Here is a 16,780-nt window from a genome sequence, read left to right on the forward strand (position 1 = left end):
CCCGTCGGGGCGGGCAGGGCGGGAGGGAGGAGCCAGCGCGGGGGCTGAGCCTGGGCTGCGGGATGGGGCGGCAGTGAGGGTGGGCGGGTGTGCGCCGACGGGGCTTTCGCCCCGCAGCCGAGCCGAGCAGCGCCGAGCCGCGTCGAGCCCAGCCCCGCTCCGCTCTGCTCCGCTCCCCGGTGATGCGCAGCGGCCGCACCGCCTGACCCTACTGCCCGCTGCCATGGCGGCCCCGACCCCCGGGGGGCCGGCGGGGGTCCCGGCGGGGCTCCGGGCCGCCGCCTGGTTGCTGGCGTGCGCCGCGCTGTGCCGGGGCCGCGCCGCCGCCTGCCCGCCGCTGTGCGCCTGCAGCGGCACCACGGTGGACTGCCACGGCTCGGCCCTGCGCGCCGTGCCCCGCAGCATCCCCCGCGGCACCGAGCGCCTGTGAGTACCGCCGGGCTTTGTCCGCCGCCGGGCGGCGAAGAGGGTGCGGGAGCCCGGCGGGGCGCCGGGGCCGGGGGCTTGTCCGAGGGTGCGTGTCCAAAAGCGCGTGGGGAGCGAGTGCCCCGCGTGGGGAGCGAGTGCCCCGCGGGGCCGGGTGGGCAGGAACCCCGCGGGGGTGCAGGACGCCCTCAGGAGCCTGTCAGGAGTGTGTGCGGGACCCCGTCAGGGGGTGCGTGTGACAGAGGCTGTCCGTGGCGGGGGTGTCCAGCAGCCTGGCTGGGGTGTGTGCAAGTGGCCGCCGTGTCTGTTAAGGGCAGTACGTGTGCAAATGCCCGTGGGGCCACGGTCGGCTGCCCAAAAGGTGCGTTTGCAAGAACCTCGTGGGGTGGGTGATGTGCGGTGTCTCGCTACGCCCGGGGGTTGTGCGTCTGTAGATTCCCGTCCAGGGGATACGTATGCAAGGGCCTGTTAGGTGAGTTTACATGCATCATCCCCTTCCTGAGGGGCATGCAGTAGCCCGTCGAGGTGGAGAGCAGTGTGTGTGTGACCCTTTCTCTGTGTGAGGGTCGTACATGAGGTCCGGCATGTGCAAGAAGCCGTGTGTGGCAGTCTTTGTGCAAGTATGTGGAGCGGGGTGGGGATTAGAGCAGTGCCCGAGGGAGTGGGTTGCTCCGGGGGGGGGCACTTGCGCCGGGGCAGCCCAGAATGGATTGTGAATGTGGGTGCGCCAGCCCCATGAAATCCCCCGGCAGGTGTGTGGCCACCCCTCCAGTGACTTGTCACAGGGTAGCTACAAAGCCAAAGGGGTTCTCTGAGGGCTCCTGTCACCCCCAAGCTCCTACCTGTTCTGGGCACCCCTTTGTCCCCAGGAAGCTCTCCTGGGAATGCTGCACATCATGTTATGATCAAGTCCCATTGCTCCAGCTCTTCTTGAGAATCCTGCACGGTGTGACCAGCCTTCAGCCGTGCAGATCACCCATCCTGAGCCAGATGCAGCTCACCCATCCTCTCCAGTCCCCTGTGCCTGTACCTCACTGCTCATCAAACCCCTTGCCACGTCCTCAGGGGTGCTGAGACGTGTCCCTGGCTCTCTTAGCTGGGCTCCCATTAGGAAGACTTTTCTCTCACAGTCGTGGTCCAGCCGGCTGTGTGGGTCCATGTTACCTGCTGAGCTCCCCTGAGCAGGCAGAGGGCTTCTGCTGCTATGCCTGGCTGGGCAGGTCTGCCGGCCTGGGGGCCCCCCACCCAGGGAGAGCAGTGTGAGCTGAACGTGTGCAGCCTGCAGGCAGCAGGTTCCTGGCATGCAGGAACCCAGTCCCGGCGGGAGAGCAGGGCTGTCCCCAGCACTCAGTAGCAGCAGGTGCCCCATCCGAGTGGCTGCAGTAGAGCACAGTGGCACAGTAGCTGTCTGGCCCTGGCCCTGGGGCAAGGCTGCTCCCACATCCCCCTTGCAGCGCAGGGAAGTGTTGAGCTGCTGTCTCCTTGGCCACAGAACTGCAGGATATGTTCTAACACAGCCACAGACGGTGCTCCTGTCCCTGTGCTGTGCAGTGTGCAGCTCCTTGAACGTGCCTGTGCCCTTTGCCTGCAGATGGGCAGAGACCCCGCAGGCAAAGACTGCATGCATGGATTGCAGACAGCCTGGCAGCTGCCAGGGCTGCACCCAGCATGCAGCGTCAAGAGCTCTGCAGGATACCACTTTAGAGGAGTTTTCTTTTCTCCTACCATAATTATCCTCATACAAATGATTATTACCCAGCTCGGCAACCAGGCTGCTGTGAGTTGCCATCCCATAGACCAAGTTTATGAGGTCTGAGACACGATCCCCCTTTCCACTGTGCCCAGGGCAGTGAGAAGGTTTATGCATAGCCTGTACTAGCCTTTTCTGCTTCTTAGAGGGCTTAATTTGGTCATTGGCATCAGCTCTCCATGCACCTGCATGCAGTGTCCTGGGGGAGTGCTGGCATTGAGCCCCCACCTCTGCCTGCTGGGCAGGTGCTCAGCCCTGCTCAAATGAAGCAATGCTGGAGTGAGCTAAGGGAGGATGCCCTTGTTGGGTGTCTCACTCCGTTCTGGCAGGGCATCTCTCCTGCCCTGGCCGTGGGTCCTGCTTGCTGTCTCGTGTTCTGCCTCCACTGACCTGGTCTTCCATGTCTGTTGCCATTCAGCAGCATTGGGTTTTCTGGATTTTAATGCAGCTGGCGATGCCGGATCTTCTGTCTGGACTGAGCTAGACATGCTTGCTCTCTCGTGGGTGTTGTCTGCTGGATAACTACTTCCTGCTGTTTTGCACACCCGTGCAGGTGCTTGAGGGTGTCTGTGCAGAGCAGGTCTATCTCCTAGCAGTGAAATCCTGCTGTAACAGCTCGTAAATGAGTTTCAATTCCCTGTAAGCAGGCTGCTCCTTGCAGTCTCTAGCTTCTCAGTGTTCGATGGAGCAAGGTCACCAGGCAGCCACAGGGGAGGCTGCAGCAGGGTCTGTGCTCAGGACTTGCTCTCTCCAGGGGTCAGCTCTCTGTGGAGAGATCATCAGCCTCTTACCAGTGCCCTCCACTGCGTGCCTCTTTTTCCCAAGCCCTGAGATGCACAGCATGAGCAATGCCAGCCTCTCCATGCTTCCCACAGTGAGCAGTGGTGTCGCTGCTGTTGAATTTCTTGCCTGTTGCAAGTGAGGTGTTTGTAGTCTCCAGGTTTTCTCCAGCCTCCCACCTGGCTGGAGTCCCATGGTGGCATGGGTCAAGCCCCTGGACAGGGCAGCACTGCTGCAGCCGTGACTGCTGGCACTGCCCTTGTGGGGACTCACTCAGCAGCATCCTGTGATGAGGTTTGTGCTCTTCACTTTTGAAAGACACCCTTTTCCTTTGAAGAACGGGGAATTGCTTGCCTTGCAGAGTTACTGCAACTTTGGAGAATCATAGGCTGGGAAAAATTGTCTTCTGCTTCAGTTTGCCCTGTGGTATTTTCCTGGTGGCTGCTATGCTGTTGGTAGAGAGTAAGGGCTGCAGATGTGTCTAGGATGGACCATAAGTGATACTTGCATGAGGGGTGACACAGGACCCCTCCTCGCTTGTGCCAGGGCACAGCATATTGCTCCCTAAGTGCCTTTTAGTCTGCAACCCAACATAAGTGGGGGTTATGCACCTGCCCTCTGACTGGATCAGGCTGAGCAGGATGGGAAGCAGCAAAGTCTCTGGGCACTTTGCACAGATGCTTGTGCTCCTGCCTACACCTCTGGCAAGCACAACAGAGGCCTGAAGGCTTTGTAGTTAGGATGGGGTGATAATCCTCCAGCACTACAGTGTTATCTGCTTCCAGGAGTCCCTCAGGCCTCAGCCACCAGAGAAGAGCTGTGGGAGAAGGTCATGGTTCCCTTCCCCATTTGCTTGCTTTTCTTTCTTTCTTCCTTTGAAAATGTCTCTGAAGAGCAGACTGCCCTTTTGAGGAGGTGGATAGCTCTCCCCACGCCAGCAGGATCAGTGCAAATTTGCTACTGTCAAATGGCAGCTTCCAGCCCAGCCCTTTGCTTGTAGGGGGTGAATTGACTATGATGGCGTTGCACTCTCTCCTGCTATTGAATTTTTTACCTGACAGCTGAGAATTGCCCCACTTGCCCCTTTTTGCCTTCTCCCCGATGAGCTGAACATCCCCCATCTCACTGTGGACTGTGTGTCCCTCCCCCCCATGTGGAGGGCAGCAGAGCTGGATTTGGGGGTCCCCATCACTGCATCCCTCTTGGCTCTGGCTTTTCCTTTCCAGGGTGCCTGGCCTCAGCATTTAATGGTCCTTCTGTTTGCCTTGTTCCCAAACTTTGGGGTTTGCCTCTGCTGAAATGGGCCCCATGCACTCTGCAGCCAGCCTCTCATCCCTCTGTCTGCATTGGTGGAGGGAAGGGGTGCTGAGCTACAGCCTTTGGGTGTGCCAGGGTGGCTGCACCTCAAGCACTCTTGCATATTGCCCAGCCATTGCCTGCCAAAGTTCCAGCAGCAAGCTCTTGTTCAGAGCATATTTAATCTATTCACCTGCATCTACCTCTCACCAGTTAATCAAAATGTCTTGCAGCAGCCAGGCTGGTGTATCTCAGCAGCCCTCCCGCCTTCCCCACCAGTTGTTGGGCGTTTCTCCTTTCAGGGGCTCTGGGCAATGCTCGTTCTTAGGAAGCACCTTGAGGAAGTCAACGTCTCCCTTCCCTGAAGTGCCTAGGCAAGTTCTCAGTGAGCAGTGTGGTTGCAGAGGGTCTGCCCATGCTCTGCAGAACTCTGGAGCAGGATGCAGGATCTTTGTCCAGCCAGGGCAGTGCTTGGCTGGCCCCGCAGCCCTCAGCTGTCAGGAGAGCCAGTGCTGGCCACTGGGAGCATGCAGGCTGGCTTGGGAAGGTAGCCTGCCCAGCCCACTGCAGTGGCTTCCTTGGGAGCCTTCCTGGACAGAGGAAATTTGCAATTCTATTCCAATTTCTCCCTTCAGCTACGTCCAAGGCAGATGCTGTCTATATATTGCCATGGTAACGCTGCGTTCTCACTCTCTATGGAATTGCATGCTGGAAAAATATTAGTTTAAAAAACTATGTCGTGTTTGTATTGACTGAAGTGGAGGCTGATAGTGGAGGATCTATTGTCCCCTGGTTGGGAAAAGTCACCAGTAACAGGCAATAAAGCCAGGCAGATTGGCCTCTGGTGACCACTTCTCACCCCACACAGCAATTGCTTCCCTATAAACCCTTCCTTGGCTCTGTTTTATTGCATCCTTTAAAACAGATATTTTTGCCTTAAATGTGCTGCCACTTTGGTCCTCCAGAGTGATGCATTGTGCTAACAGCAATTCCTTGCTGCTGAGGTGGGAGCAAGGAAGGGGAATTGTTGCCAGCTTTAATTGTAGGTCTTTCACGTGCTCCTTCAAATGTTGTTGGCTGCTGTGCCCAGAGCCTGCAGCCCCAGGGTGGGCTGGGCATGGTGGCCATGGTGCCAGTGCAGGGCAGCACTTAGAGAAACACTCCTAACAGGATGTGCATTTGCTTCGAGTTTCATTCTTCCCTACTTCATTGTTTCCTATCAAAACTCTGGCTGGCAGAAGAGTGAGGCAGCTATAAAAGGCAAAGGATGCATGAGAACCTGCAGCCTGGGGGAATAGAGGGGATTTGGGGTACCACCAGGGTGGTGTGGGCAGGGAAGGGGTGTCCTGTCCAGGGAAAGGTGTACAAGCCCATGAGCTCCCAGTGAAGAGGGGCTTTTCCTGTATCCTTGCTCTGATTTGCTCTCTGGCAGACTGGTGGAGAGTACTGGAGCAGGACCTGCATGGGGACAACCAAGGGAGCCTGTCTTTGTCTTGCTTCTGAGTCTTTCATGGTTCCCTGCCCACTCCAGGAGTTCTTAGTGCTGTGGACACATCCTCTTGATCTTTATGGCTACTGAAATAAACTTTCATAAAACCTGAGAGGTGAGGAGATGTTTCTGTGCGTGTTTTGCTGAAAAGCAGTAAAAACCACAGTTGTGTGTTAGCAAATGGCCTCATCCCAGGGGATGTCAGACCCAGATCACTGCTCCCTGGCAGGCTTCCAGTGCCCGTAGCTCCAAGGCAGCTCTGGCAGCTGGCCCCTGTCCCCACTCGAGGGACAGCCAGGGACAGCAGTGGTAGGAGTGATGAGGGGTGCAGAGGTTTTCCTGCTGTACAGCACCAGGATGCCAATTAGCAACGGGAGCAGTAAGGATAGCTGGGTCCTTGGGGTTGTGGCACTGCTGGAAGTGAGGTGGGATGAGGGGACCTCTCCATGGTGTTGGTGTGGGGTTGGCCCAAGGCTGTCCCCTCAGGAATCATCTCAGACCTCCCTGCTACATTCAGGCTGTGAGGCTGTGCTGACTGTCTGCTTCCCCAGCATGCATTTTGGATGCACTTGCTGCTCAAAATAGCAGAGGCAAGTGTCCTATGGGGGAGACAGGCTGTTAGAGGAGGAAGATCAGAAAAAGGGAAGATTAATTTTTAAAGCAATGCAGCCAAGGAGCAGCCCTGGCCACTAAGAGTGAGAGACATGCAAGCTCCTGGCCCTGGATGTTTCTTGGTTGGAGGAAGCCCTGCATCCCACATGGGATGTTCCAGGAGACCCATCTGGTCTGGGACTGAGTAGGCACCTGTAACTGAGCTGAGCAGCACTTGTCCTCTCATCCCTGGTGTGAGCAGCTCCAGGAGGGATAAGACAAAGAGGTTTTGCTGGGGGAGATGCAAAATAGAACTCAATCTGATGAGTGGCAGGATGAAGCCTGAGGGCTGGGCAGCCTCCCCTGCCCGGGGAAGCAGAGGAGCTACAGAGCAACTCCTCACCAGGCTACTCAGCACAGCAAAAAAAGCCAAATTTTGTGGGTATCCAGGGAAATCTGTTCTTTTGGCTAAGTGTCAGTTTCCACATTTGTGAAACAGAAATGCCCTGCTGTCTTTTCTCTCTCCGCTGGGGTTCAGGGAGGTGAGTGTAAAGCATTCCCTGACTTCGAGCGGCTAATGGCTGTGGCATGAAAACCCCAGAGAGAAGTTAGGAGAACAGAAACCCTTCTGGATCCTCACTGTTACTTGCATGATCGATGCTGTTTGTAATGCTTAAAGATCTGTGGTGATGCTAACCTGCTGTAGTACCTGGTAAAAGCCTGCAGAGCCTCCTGTGCTCTGGGGGCCTCCCTGTGCTTAGGGCTAAGGGCAGAGATTCCAAGATGAGCCCAAGCAGCACACAGCTGCTCTTGGCTCTGCCTGTTGGGCACCTGCAGGCAGCTGGTAGGGGTGGTGCTGGCAAGGCATTCACCCTGTGAATGACACCCCTAAAGGGACTTCCATATATCCCTTGGGTACCTTTGCTCTTCATGAGGGGTCTGGTCAGAACAGGGATGGGATGGAAAAAGGAGAAGAGTGCTGACCCCCTTGCACAGCTGTGTCAGGATGTGTATAACCAGTGTCTCCTCCTTGTCAGTGGGCAGCAGCACCCTGTAATTCCCTGGTACCTTGGAGAGGATGGAGTTAGCACCCAGCCATTGCCATATGGGCTCCAGAGAGCTGGTGAATGTGGTGCTGGTCCTGGAGGGGACCAGCTCTTCCCAGGACTAGGAAGGACCTCTGCCCCACATTTCCTTGTTTGAGCAGCTCAGTGAGCCTGTGCTGGGCCTAAGTTACATTCAAGCAGCCGAGTGAAATCTTGAGAAGACTTGAAAAATGCAATAAAAGTGTAAGATGAAAGGTTGCAGCTGCTCTGTCCCCCAGTGCTGAGCACAGGGGTCAGTCTGGAGTTTAAGCCTCCTCCGTGTTTCTATTAGCAGTCTGTGTGATGGGACACGAGCTGCTTGTGACAGTTGCAGATGCCACCAGGCTGGGAGAGATGGAAGAGGGCTGGAGAATGGGCTGAGATTTCAGAGTGGGCTTGGTGAATGGGAGGAATGAGCTGACAGAAAGGAAGTTGTTGCCTGGGGACTCGAGGAAAGTGTTTGGTGGCAGGGAATCATCAACAGCACAGATGTGGAATGGGAGTACAAACAGAGCTGGTCCTGCCCCTGCAAGCCAGAGAGGCCCTGAGGGAGAGCTTTGCCCATGGGGCTGGGGGATTGCTGGGGAAAGTGGACTGAGAAAGAGGCGTGCATGGGCAAGGGAGCAGCCAGATCTCTGCACCATGGTGGCCTGGGCAGGTAGAGATGGGGTTCATCTGCTGTGGGAGGGGTTCAGGTCAGAGTTTTGTTAATGATCCTGGAGGCTGTGGGAGGCAGGAGCAGTGATGTGCTGGAATAAGGCACAGGGTAGTGTCAGTCCCTGTCCTTGAAGGAGCAGTGCACGCATCTGCCTGGATTGATGGAGGGTGGCAGAGGTACGTTGTGGGGTGTGTGACCTTCCAGCCTTCATTTTCCTGCTTCCCTGATGATTATCTGGCACTGCCAGCTCCAGCTGGGGTCAGGGCTCTGGTTTGGGGGCTATGGAGCTGCTGGGAGGGGAGCCATGCCCTTGGGGCCCAGTGCTCTGAGGGAAGGGCAGGAGTGGCAGGGCAGGGAGGACCATCGAGGGAGGGACACATCTCATGGCCAGGTACCAACCCCACCAGACATCAGCGCAGGAGCCTTGCAGCAGGCACCACATGAGCACACGGATCCTTCTTCACCAGCCCCTGCAGAGCTGTGAGCACCCGCTCTGTGCTGGCCCTGATGGGCCAGGGCACATTTTGCTGCTGGTGGGTGAAAATACAGGAATTCATCTCACAGACCTTCCTTCTGCATTCTTAAGAGCAGGATTCCAGGGAGCAGAGCAGTTAGGATTTCTGCCTCAGCAGGAGAGCAGAGCTGAGCTGAGCCACAAGGACAGGAGTCACATGTGTGCTGAATAGCTGATGCTTTGCAACAGAGTAGGGATAGTGGGATTGCGCTGTCTGCTCCTTCCCGCTCCTGATAAATCAGTGCCCAGGGAAATATCATTCATGTTGGCTGTATTTAATAAATTAACTCTCAGCATTTGTGCTCTCTGAGGCTGTTACTGAGTTAGTGCAGCTCCAAACCCTGCAAAGGGAAAAGACACATCAGACCCCCTGGGAATGTATAAGCCATCCAAATCTAGAAACCAAATATAAACGCAGACTATGCAAATCCAGTCTAACGAACCCTGCTGCAGCACAGACATCCCATCTGGGAGTGGGATGATCCACAAGCAGTGTAGCAAAGGGACTGATTGTTTTAATGACTTTCCTCTTCCCAGGGAGAAATGGGAGGGGGTTTTCTGAGACTTGAGGGTTGCAAATGAAAATTTGCTGCCTTTCCATCAGCAGTGTGAGATTTGGGGTGCTGGGGGGGCGGAGGAAGGCAGCCTGGATGAACTTGAGGATGCTTTCTGGTGTTAAAACCTTTGAATTAGTGAGGAAAGAGCATGCCTTGTGTTTCTGCTTTCAAGTCACAGTCCAGAAATACAACCAATCTGCTGGGCAGTTCCCCAGACACATCAGTCCTTATTGAAGCTCTGCTGTATGGAGCAGGGCAGAATGTTTTGCTTCACTAGGAAAGGGCATGGAGGCAGTGGGTGAGCAGCTGAGCAGCAGGGATCTGGCTTTCTGGGCACTGCAGACTGTAATTTATCTCCATGAGGAACTGAAGGGGGTTCAGAGGGGAAAAAATGTCATGAAGTTAAATGGCAGTGTTGCCTCGGCATCTTTACAAATAAGCTTTACCTGCTGTTCGTTCCCATCTTGATTGCAAAGGCCATCATTTACCTGAACAAAGGCATGGAAGGATGCTGGGAGCACACAGAGCCAGTCCCTGAGGGAGGAGGACTGTCAAGGGACCCTGAGACACAGCCCCACTTAGAGATTGCCACCAGCCCCACTTCGAAAGTTCCCTGAAGATTCTCAGCAAGCATGCAGGGAGTGCAGTCTGGGGTGGGCTGTGTGGGCAGCAGACCCCAGAGTAGCTGGTCCTGCTGGTGCCTTCTGGTGCTACAGTCTTTGGGCTGCAATGTCTCAGCAGATGCTTAGGAGAGAGGGCAGAGCCTGGTTTTGGCATGTACAGGGACTGGCTCTTTGGTGTTTCTTCATGTTTCCATGCTGCTTTACCTGTGCTCTGCCTCTGGCTAAGGCTCTGGGATGCTGGTGCTCTGAGGACAGCACCACCTTGGGCTTTGCAGGCTGAGGTGTAAGTCCTGGCTTTCAGGTTGGGCTGTTCTAAATCAAGCCTGTCTGTTCTATCCCTCTGCAGTACTGGAGATGTCTCAACTTCCAGTTACACGTTGTACTGGAATTGCACTCTGGCTACACAGCCAAAGTAATGTTAGGTATGTTTAAAGGACACGAGAGTCCTGCTGGGAACCCTGCCTCAGTAGGAGCTCGAATGGGTGCTGTTACTTCCAGCTTGGTCTCCAGCGTGGCCCTGGGGATCTTCCAGGCAATCTCCTTTGCCAGGGAACCTTTAGGACATTTGGAGAAAACTACTCCTGAAGCTGCGATTTCTCCCTGTCCTTAGCTGACTCCAGGGCTGTGGTCCATCAGGGAGGTGGGCACACAACTGAGCATACCAAACGACCCCCTTTGTGGTGACAAATGTCCCTTAAAACGTGTGACACAGCCCAGAGCTTCGTGCCTGGGATTTACAGCCTGACTGACCATGGCTTTTGCTCCCACTGAGAGGGTCAGGTCCCGATTTGGAGTCCCATCCCCGGCAGCCTGCTGTGCCCTCTGCGTGCTGGTCGTACTGGAAGCGGCGGGAGTGGTGGGGCTGCAGAGCCCCAGTGTGGGTTTCAGTTTAATCACTGGGGCTGAGGAACCTCTATTCATTCCCGCTTGCATTCATCTGTGTCCTAGTAACGCTGCTCTCCCAACCTCCTTCCCAACACAGGCGCACACGGCTGGATAATGGCAGGAGCCCGGCAATCGCGGAGCTGAATAGCGCTGTAATTACGAGGCTATAATGGCGAGCTGGAGCTCATTAGCCATTATCAGCCATTTCAGCAGGACAATGGCAGCACCCCGGGGTGCGCGGCTGCGCTGCCTGCACCCGGTGGCCCTACACGCTGCTCGGCAGCCCCGAGGCCAGCCCGCCGCTGACCTTGGCCCCTCGCACGGCTGCAGAGCCCGGTGGAGGCAAATTTTGGCTCTGGATGGGAATGATGGACTGTGTATTCAGCCAGTCATGTGACACGAGGCATTCCTGCTCCCTGGTCCCAGTGTCAAGGCTCAGGAAGCTACAGACCCCCCCCCCCCCCAAGCACCCCAACCTGCTCCATGGTGGCACTCTCCTGCCTCTTTCCTTCCCTGGCTCCAGCAGCTCATCCTTCATTTGACTGACTTCTCCTCCTGTAGTTTGTTTGTTTTCCTCTTGATTTCTGTGTTTGTGTTCAGTGCGGGCAGTGGGTCTCCAGTATGGGAGCCCTCCCTGGGCCCTGCCTTCACACAGGCATCCTCCATCCTCAGCACATCCATTGGGCAGGTTGGCCTTATGACAAGAAGCAAACTTGCCATGCTTTGTGATGCTAACAGGGGAGGCTGTCTCCTGCAATAGGTGGCTGCACAGAGATCCCCAGCTCTGCAGACTGTGGGTCCCAGGGCTGATGGTCCTGCTTTTCCTACAGCAATCACATCCTGTAATGCAGAAAGGCACTGCAAAGCTGACTGCAAGATGCAAATCTATGCAGCTTCTGGCTTGATGTATTTTAAAGCAGTATAATCCTAGCAGGAGCATGCTGGAGAGCATGGCTGAGGTGAGCTGGGGAAGGTGTAGCCAGCAGGCTGGGAGCAGAGGCCCCGCCACGTGTGTGTCCAGCAGTGGGACACGTTGTCCTGGTGCTCAGCAGAGCCTGGGCAGGACCCCAGGCCGTAGGGTGAGTCTAGGTACCCCTTATTTCCACCAGCAGAATGAGCAAGGAGGGAGGGGCACCATCTCCTTTCTAGCTGCATTGCCTGTCCCTGTGCTCACCCAGGACTTTTGAATGAGAGTGATGCCGCAAAGCAGCTTGTCCTGTGCAAGCTTCTCTTGACAGGTGAAACCTGAGTGTGGCTTATTCTCCAGGTAGAAGGTGTGAAAAGGCTGTGCACTGAACCGCTTGTGATGCAAGGATAATGGCAGGGGCCATTATCATGTAAGTGTCACTTAGGCATGTAAGTGTCTTGCAGCTGGGTATTCGGAGGGATCCTGCTGTTCTGGGGACTTTCGTTTGTTTCTTATTACCCTTGCCTTCTCCAAACAATTCTGTGTGTGTGGGGTGACCCTAGCAGGTGCTAGCTGCATTTGGAGAATGGGGTGACATGCATCTCGTGGGGGGCATCTGGAATGGGAACAGGGAGGAGCCGGACAGCCCCTGCCTCCTGTTGCCTTCTGGTCCATGAAAGATGCCAGCTAACACAGCCACAGCCAGCCAGACTTCTGTGTGCCCAGCACTGCTGGGCATTGAGAATGAGGGTCCTCTCTGGAGCCAGGGGCCATTCCTGGTGAGGGGCCACTGTCCTTTGGGCCCTGCCTGCTGTTTTTGGGGAGGTACTGGGGACGCCCAGTACCTGGCTGCCTCCTGAGTGATTCCTGCTAATTTCTCCCTCTTCTCTCTGCAGGGAACTCAATGGCAACAACATAACACGAATCAACAAGAATGACTTTGCTGGGCTGAAGCAGCTCCGTGTCCTGTGAGTTCCTGATGAGGGGCCAGCTGCTCCCACCTTGGTGGATATTGTGTTTGGTTTGTGGCCCCTCCTAGGGTTGCTGGAGTTACTCAGCCTCTTCCTGTGGGCTTCAGCCAGCAGGGCTGCAGGGAATTGTGTTGGGCTGAGCTCGGTGGATTTCCAGCTGGGAGAGAGTGGGAAGAGTCTGGGTTGTGTTGAGGGGGTAATGGGAGTGAGGTGCCCTGGGTCAGAAGAAGTAGTGGGGGCACTGGGGACCACTTTTTCAGAAAGCTGACCCCTTCTCTCTGCAGGCAGCTGATGGAAAACCAGATCAGCATGGTGGAGCGTGGGGCATTCGATGACATGAAGGAGCTTGAGCGGCTGTGAGTGTCTGGTCATGGAGGGAGGTTGGTGAGGGGCTGCTGGATTTAGTTGCAGAGAGCATCCTTTCCTTTTTTCCTTAAACCCTAATATATCAGTGCTGCCTGACTTCAAACAGCTTCTCTTCTGCGTGACAGTGGTGTTCTACAGTTTGGGAAGCACACCTATTTCTGTTTCTATAGATCTTAGAGTCCTTTCTGATGCTTTAAAGTGAAGAGCAGGTTAAACACAAATGACTTTTGCTGTATCAGCTGTGTCCTGTGTGTTAGCAAGGGGGCTGTAAGTTCTGGTCCAGTACTCAGTAAAATAGCTCAGCAGTTTAAAAATCCCAAGCTGCTCGAGCAAATATGAGGAGCTGAGCGAGCAGCAGGTTAAGAGTGCAGTTAAGCAGCAGTCAGCAGTTAACAGCTTGGAGTCCTCTCTGCATGTAATTACAACATTGTGAGTAGGTCTATTAGTGCCCCGTGGTTGTCCCTGCCTGGGACTGTGGTGAGCAGGATGGGGGTGTCCTTGTCCTTGGGTGGGATGCTCTGCTCTATTGGCCTCTCTGAGCGAGCCAAAGTACCCAGCTCTACCTGGTTCATCCAACTGGGCTGCAAATGGAGTCATTGCTTTGTCCCCCAAACCCTGACCCTTTTCTTCTCTCCCTGCAGACGACTGAACCGCAACCAGCTGCACTCCCTGCCCGAACTTCTCTTCCAGAACAACCAGGCACTGTCACGGCTGTAAGTACCTGCTGTGCCCTCAGGACTCCCCTGCCCAGCCGTGGTATGGGCTTGCCTGGGGGACTGCCATGGGGTTTGGAGGGACACTGACGCCTCAGGAGGGTGCTGCTTCTGGGGGATTGTGCTGGTGGTTACTGATGCGTTGTCCCAATGAAAGCTCGGCACGTGGCAGGGGAATGAATGCATCCTGTTTCTGTGTGACCCGAGCAAGGTGGGAAATGGGCTGTGACTTGCAGGAGACCTGAGACTGGCAGTGTTAAGGATGTCCTTGTGACGCATGGGGATATGGGATGAGGTGCTGGTAGTTTGGACTGGGTCTGGCACCGCAGAGTTGAGCCGTGCCTGCACAGTGTCAGGTGGAGAGGTGCTGTGAGTGCCTCAGCCTCCTCCCTGGATGTGGACCATGGGCTTTGGAGTAGGGTTCTAGGTTCTCATGAAAGGAGGGTGAAAGAGGGTGTCCCTAAGGGGATCACATTCTGCCCTGAGATCTCCGTGGGGCACAGAGAGCCCCACAGCCCTGCTCAAGAGCTGCCTTTCTGTAGGTGTCTGGACATGGAGGGGGAAGCCCTGCCTGGGGCAGATCCAACCCTTCATGCCTGCTGCCCCCTCCTCAGATTGCTCTACTTGTCCTCGTCCCTGGCTGTCCCTCTGCACCTGCAGAAACAACTCCAGGGACTGTCTTGCTGTGCAAGCCCCGGCTTCACAGATCTCTCTGCTCCTCCTCCCTCTGTGCAGCAGCAGGCTGCCTGGGGAGGGCTGCTGGGGTTTTGATAAATATTCTCTGTTCCATATTGGATTTCCCTAGCCTGGGGCTGTTTTGCTCAGGCAATGGTGCTTTCAGCAGTGCCAGCATTGTTCAAACAAAGTGTTTACAGGCTCTCAGCTATGTCAGGCACCACATACATTGGGAAGGGTGCTGTGAGGAGTAGAGGGTGCGTGCCAGACTGGGGCTGGGTGTTCTCCATCACTCAGAGAAGCAGCTTATACCCTGTGGGTTGGGGTGGTAGTTGCCAGGACATAAGCTTTCTGCTTGCTGCATCTTGTATCTCCATTGATCAGCTGTGACATGAGGATGCCAGGTGCCTGCTGAGGCAAGGCAGGAATGGATGAAATAACTGAATGTGCTGAGACATTCCCAGGACAGGCATGGCCTGCCTGTGCAGTCAGGCTATGGCTGAGCCATTTTCTTCCAACAGTGCCAGGGAGTCAGTCCCAGAGTCCAGCCTGAGGCGTGTAATGAAGGGTTAAAACGCTGTGTGGGTTGCCAGCATGGGATGTGTGAAGTGGTGGACAGGCGCCAAAGATGGGCCTAGGTAATGGCAGCTGATAGCACAGGCGTTCAATTAATTATCAAATGGCATTTGTTGAGCTCAGCTGTGCCATATCGTGGCGCCAGCAAAGGCCCATCCTCCTCCAGCCACCCATTGCATAACAGAAACACGGGCAAGAGAATAATTTTACAAATATTAACGTTTCCTTTTTAATCTTCTCTAGATTTTAATGCCAGGTTTTTTAAATAAGCAAACCCTAACAATTCATTGTAGAGATGCAGAAGAGCAGCATGTGTGTCCACTATACATACAGTGTGCCCCTACACAGCCACCAGGCTCGTGTGGAGCCAGGACTGTGCCATGGTGTGCATGGGGCTGTAATACCACCGAGCGTTTAAGAGGGCTATGCAAGATTCTGCAAGGAGCATCATGTTCACGTGCATTTCATCCTCTTCCTGTTGTTTTACTGCTTACTGCAATGTGATGGTTATTTCAAACCTTTTCCCTCCCACCTTGTCTTCTTTTCTGGCTATTTCTGCCATGGCAAACTACCTGCATACCAGCACTTAGAGCTTTTCTTGTTCAGTCTGGGGCCGTGTGCATGGGCTCAGATTTTGCAGCTCCTCGACTATAGCTGATGCCATGTCTTGGGGAGCTTTGATGCATGCTTGGAGCAGAGGGTCCCTGTGATGAGTGGTGGGACAGGGGACACACTGAACCACCTTCCAGCCCCCTCTGCAGCACATTCCCCCACACACATTAATGAGGATAGGGGTGCAGCTCTGGGGTCTGCCCAGAGAGCACATCAGGAGCCAGTGTCCTGGCAGATCCTCGAGTTCTGCATTTGTGCAACAGAGCCCTATGTGCCAGAGGACCTGCTGCTCTCTCTCCTTGAGGCTGCTGGTTGCTGAGGTGCTCAGGGATGTTTCAGGGGGATGGCAGGGTGGGGGGTGCCCTGTGTGACTTGTCTAGACACACATGCTGGCTTAGCAGGAGGTGGAATCTGGACCAGTGCTAGTCCAGCCAGCGAGGGAGGTCATAAGGACACTCTTAAATTGCTGCAAACCCGGGTCAGGCTACAGGGATATGAGTCAGTGGAGAACAGGTTTAAGCTAAATTGAAATCAGCTCTCCTTGAACGAAATTGGAGCCTCCCCACTGGGCTTTGCACTTGTTTAACTGCTGAAATGGATCTGGGGTGGCCCCACTACTTAGAACCCCCTCTCTGCCCAGAAACAGGCTGGGACCTGTGCTGGTCTAGGAAAAGAAGACTCTTACCAGCACCATTTTCTTGCAAATCCTGATCTCCAGATCACTTCCAGCAAACAGGCTTCCCCTTCACCTGCTGACTGCAACCACCCATGGCATGCTTCTTGAGTTCTGGAATCCTTGCTAGGTCCTCATGTCCTCACACCATTGTACTGGGAGGTCTTGAATTAGCAAAAACTGACTGAATGAGTCAGGCTGAGATGTGTTTAGCTGGGAAATGAAGCTGTCTGCTGGCAGCTGAAGTGGAAAGACAGGGGTGGATTGCAGGAGCTGCTGGGGGTTGCTTAGATGGGCCCTTGCATGCTGGCCTAGATGCTTCAGCCTTTTCTGGACATAGTCAGGATGGATCTTTTTCAACACATCAGTAACACAGAAGATGAAGGCAAGTTTGTTGAATTAGGGGTATGTGATACGCATAGATCAGTTTCCCACTGAACCTGATGAAAATTTTTCAGGAGCACAAGAGGGGTCCCTCAGGTTCAGGTTGCGATGGAGAGCTCTTTGTCCCCCTCCTGAGTGTCAGAGCCTAATCCACGTTGGTGGTACTTGGTGGTTTCCCAGTCCAATTTGAGCTACAATTAGTTGCACGGAACTTGGCTTTAAAGAGCATTTGTGCATCGGGATAATGGA

The 16,780-nt window shown here is 54.9% G+C and overlaps 1 protein-coding gene across 2 annotated transcripts in view; it reads left to right on the top strand.

Moving 5' to 3' along the window:
- Positions 1 to 223: 223 nt before the first annotated feature.
- The window catches only part of SLIT1 (slit guidance ligand 1), a 60,596-nt gene continuing 44,039 nt past the window's right edge, over positions 224 to 16,780 (top strand). The window contains exons 1-4 of one of the 2 annotated variants that reach the window (XM_014885987.2): positions 224 to 426; positions 12,458 to 12,529; positions 12,817 to 12,888; positions 13,540 to 13,611. In XM_014885987.2, the coding sequence (XP_014741473.2) occupies positions 224 to 426; positions 12,458 to 12,529; positions 12,817 to 12,888; positions 13,540 to 13,611 (419 nt within the window). Of the gene's footprint in view, positions 427 to 12,290; positions 12,341 to 12,457; positions 12,530 to 12,816; positions 12,889 to 13,539; positions 13,612 to 16,780 lie in introns of those variants that run through there. The other variant, XM_088169234.1, reaches the window with a different exon arrangement.

This window comes from Sturnus vulgaris, chromosome 8 (assembly GCF_052056855.1).
Source record: "Sturnus vulgaris isolate bStuVul1 chromosome 8, bStuVul1.hap1, whole genome shotgun sequence".
Taxonomy (NCBI): domain Eukaryota; kingdom Metazoa; phylum Chordata; class Aves; order Passeriformes; family Sturnidae; genus Sturnus; species Sturnus vulgaris.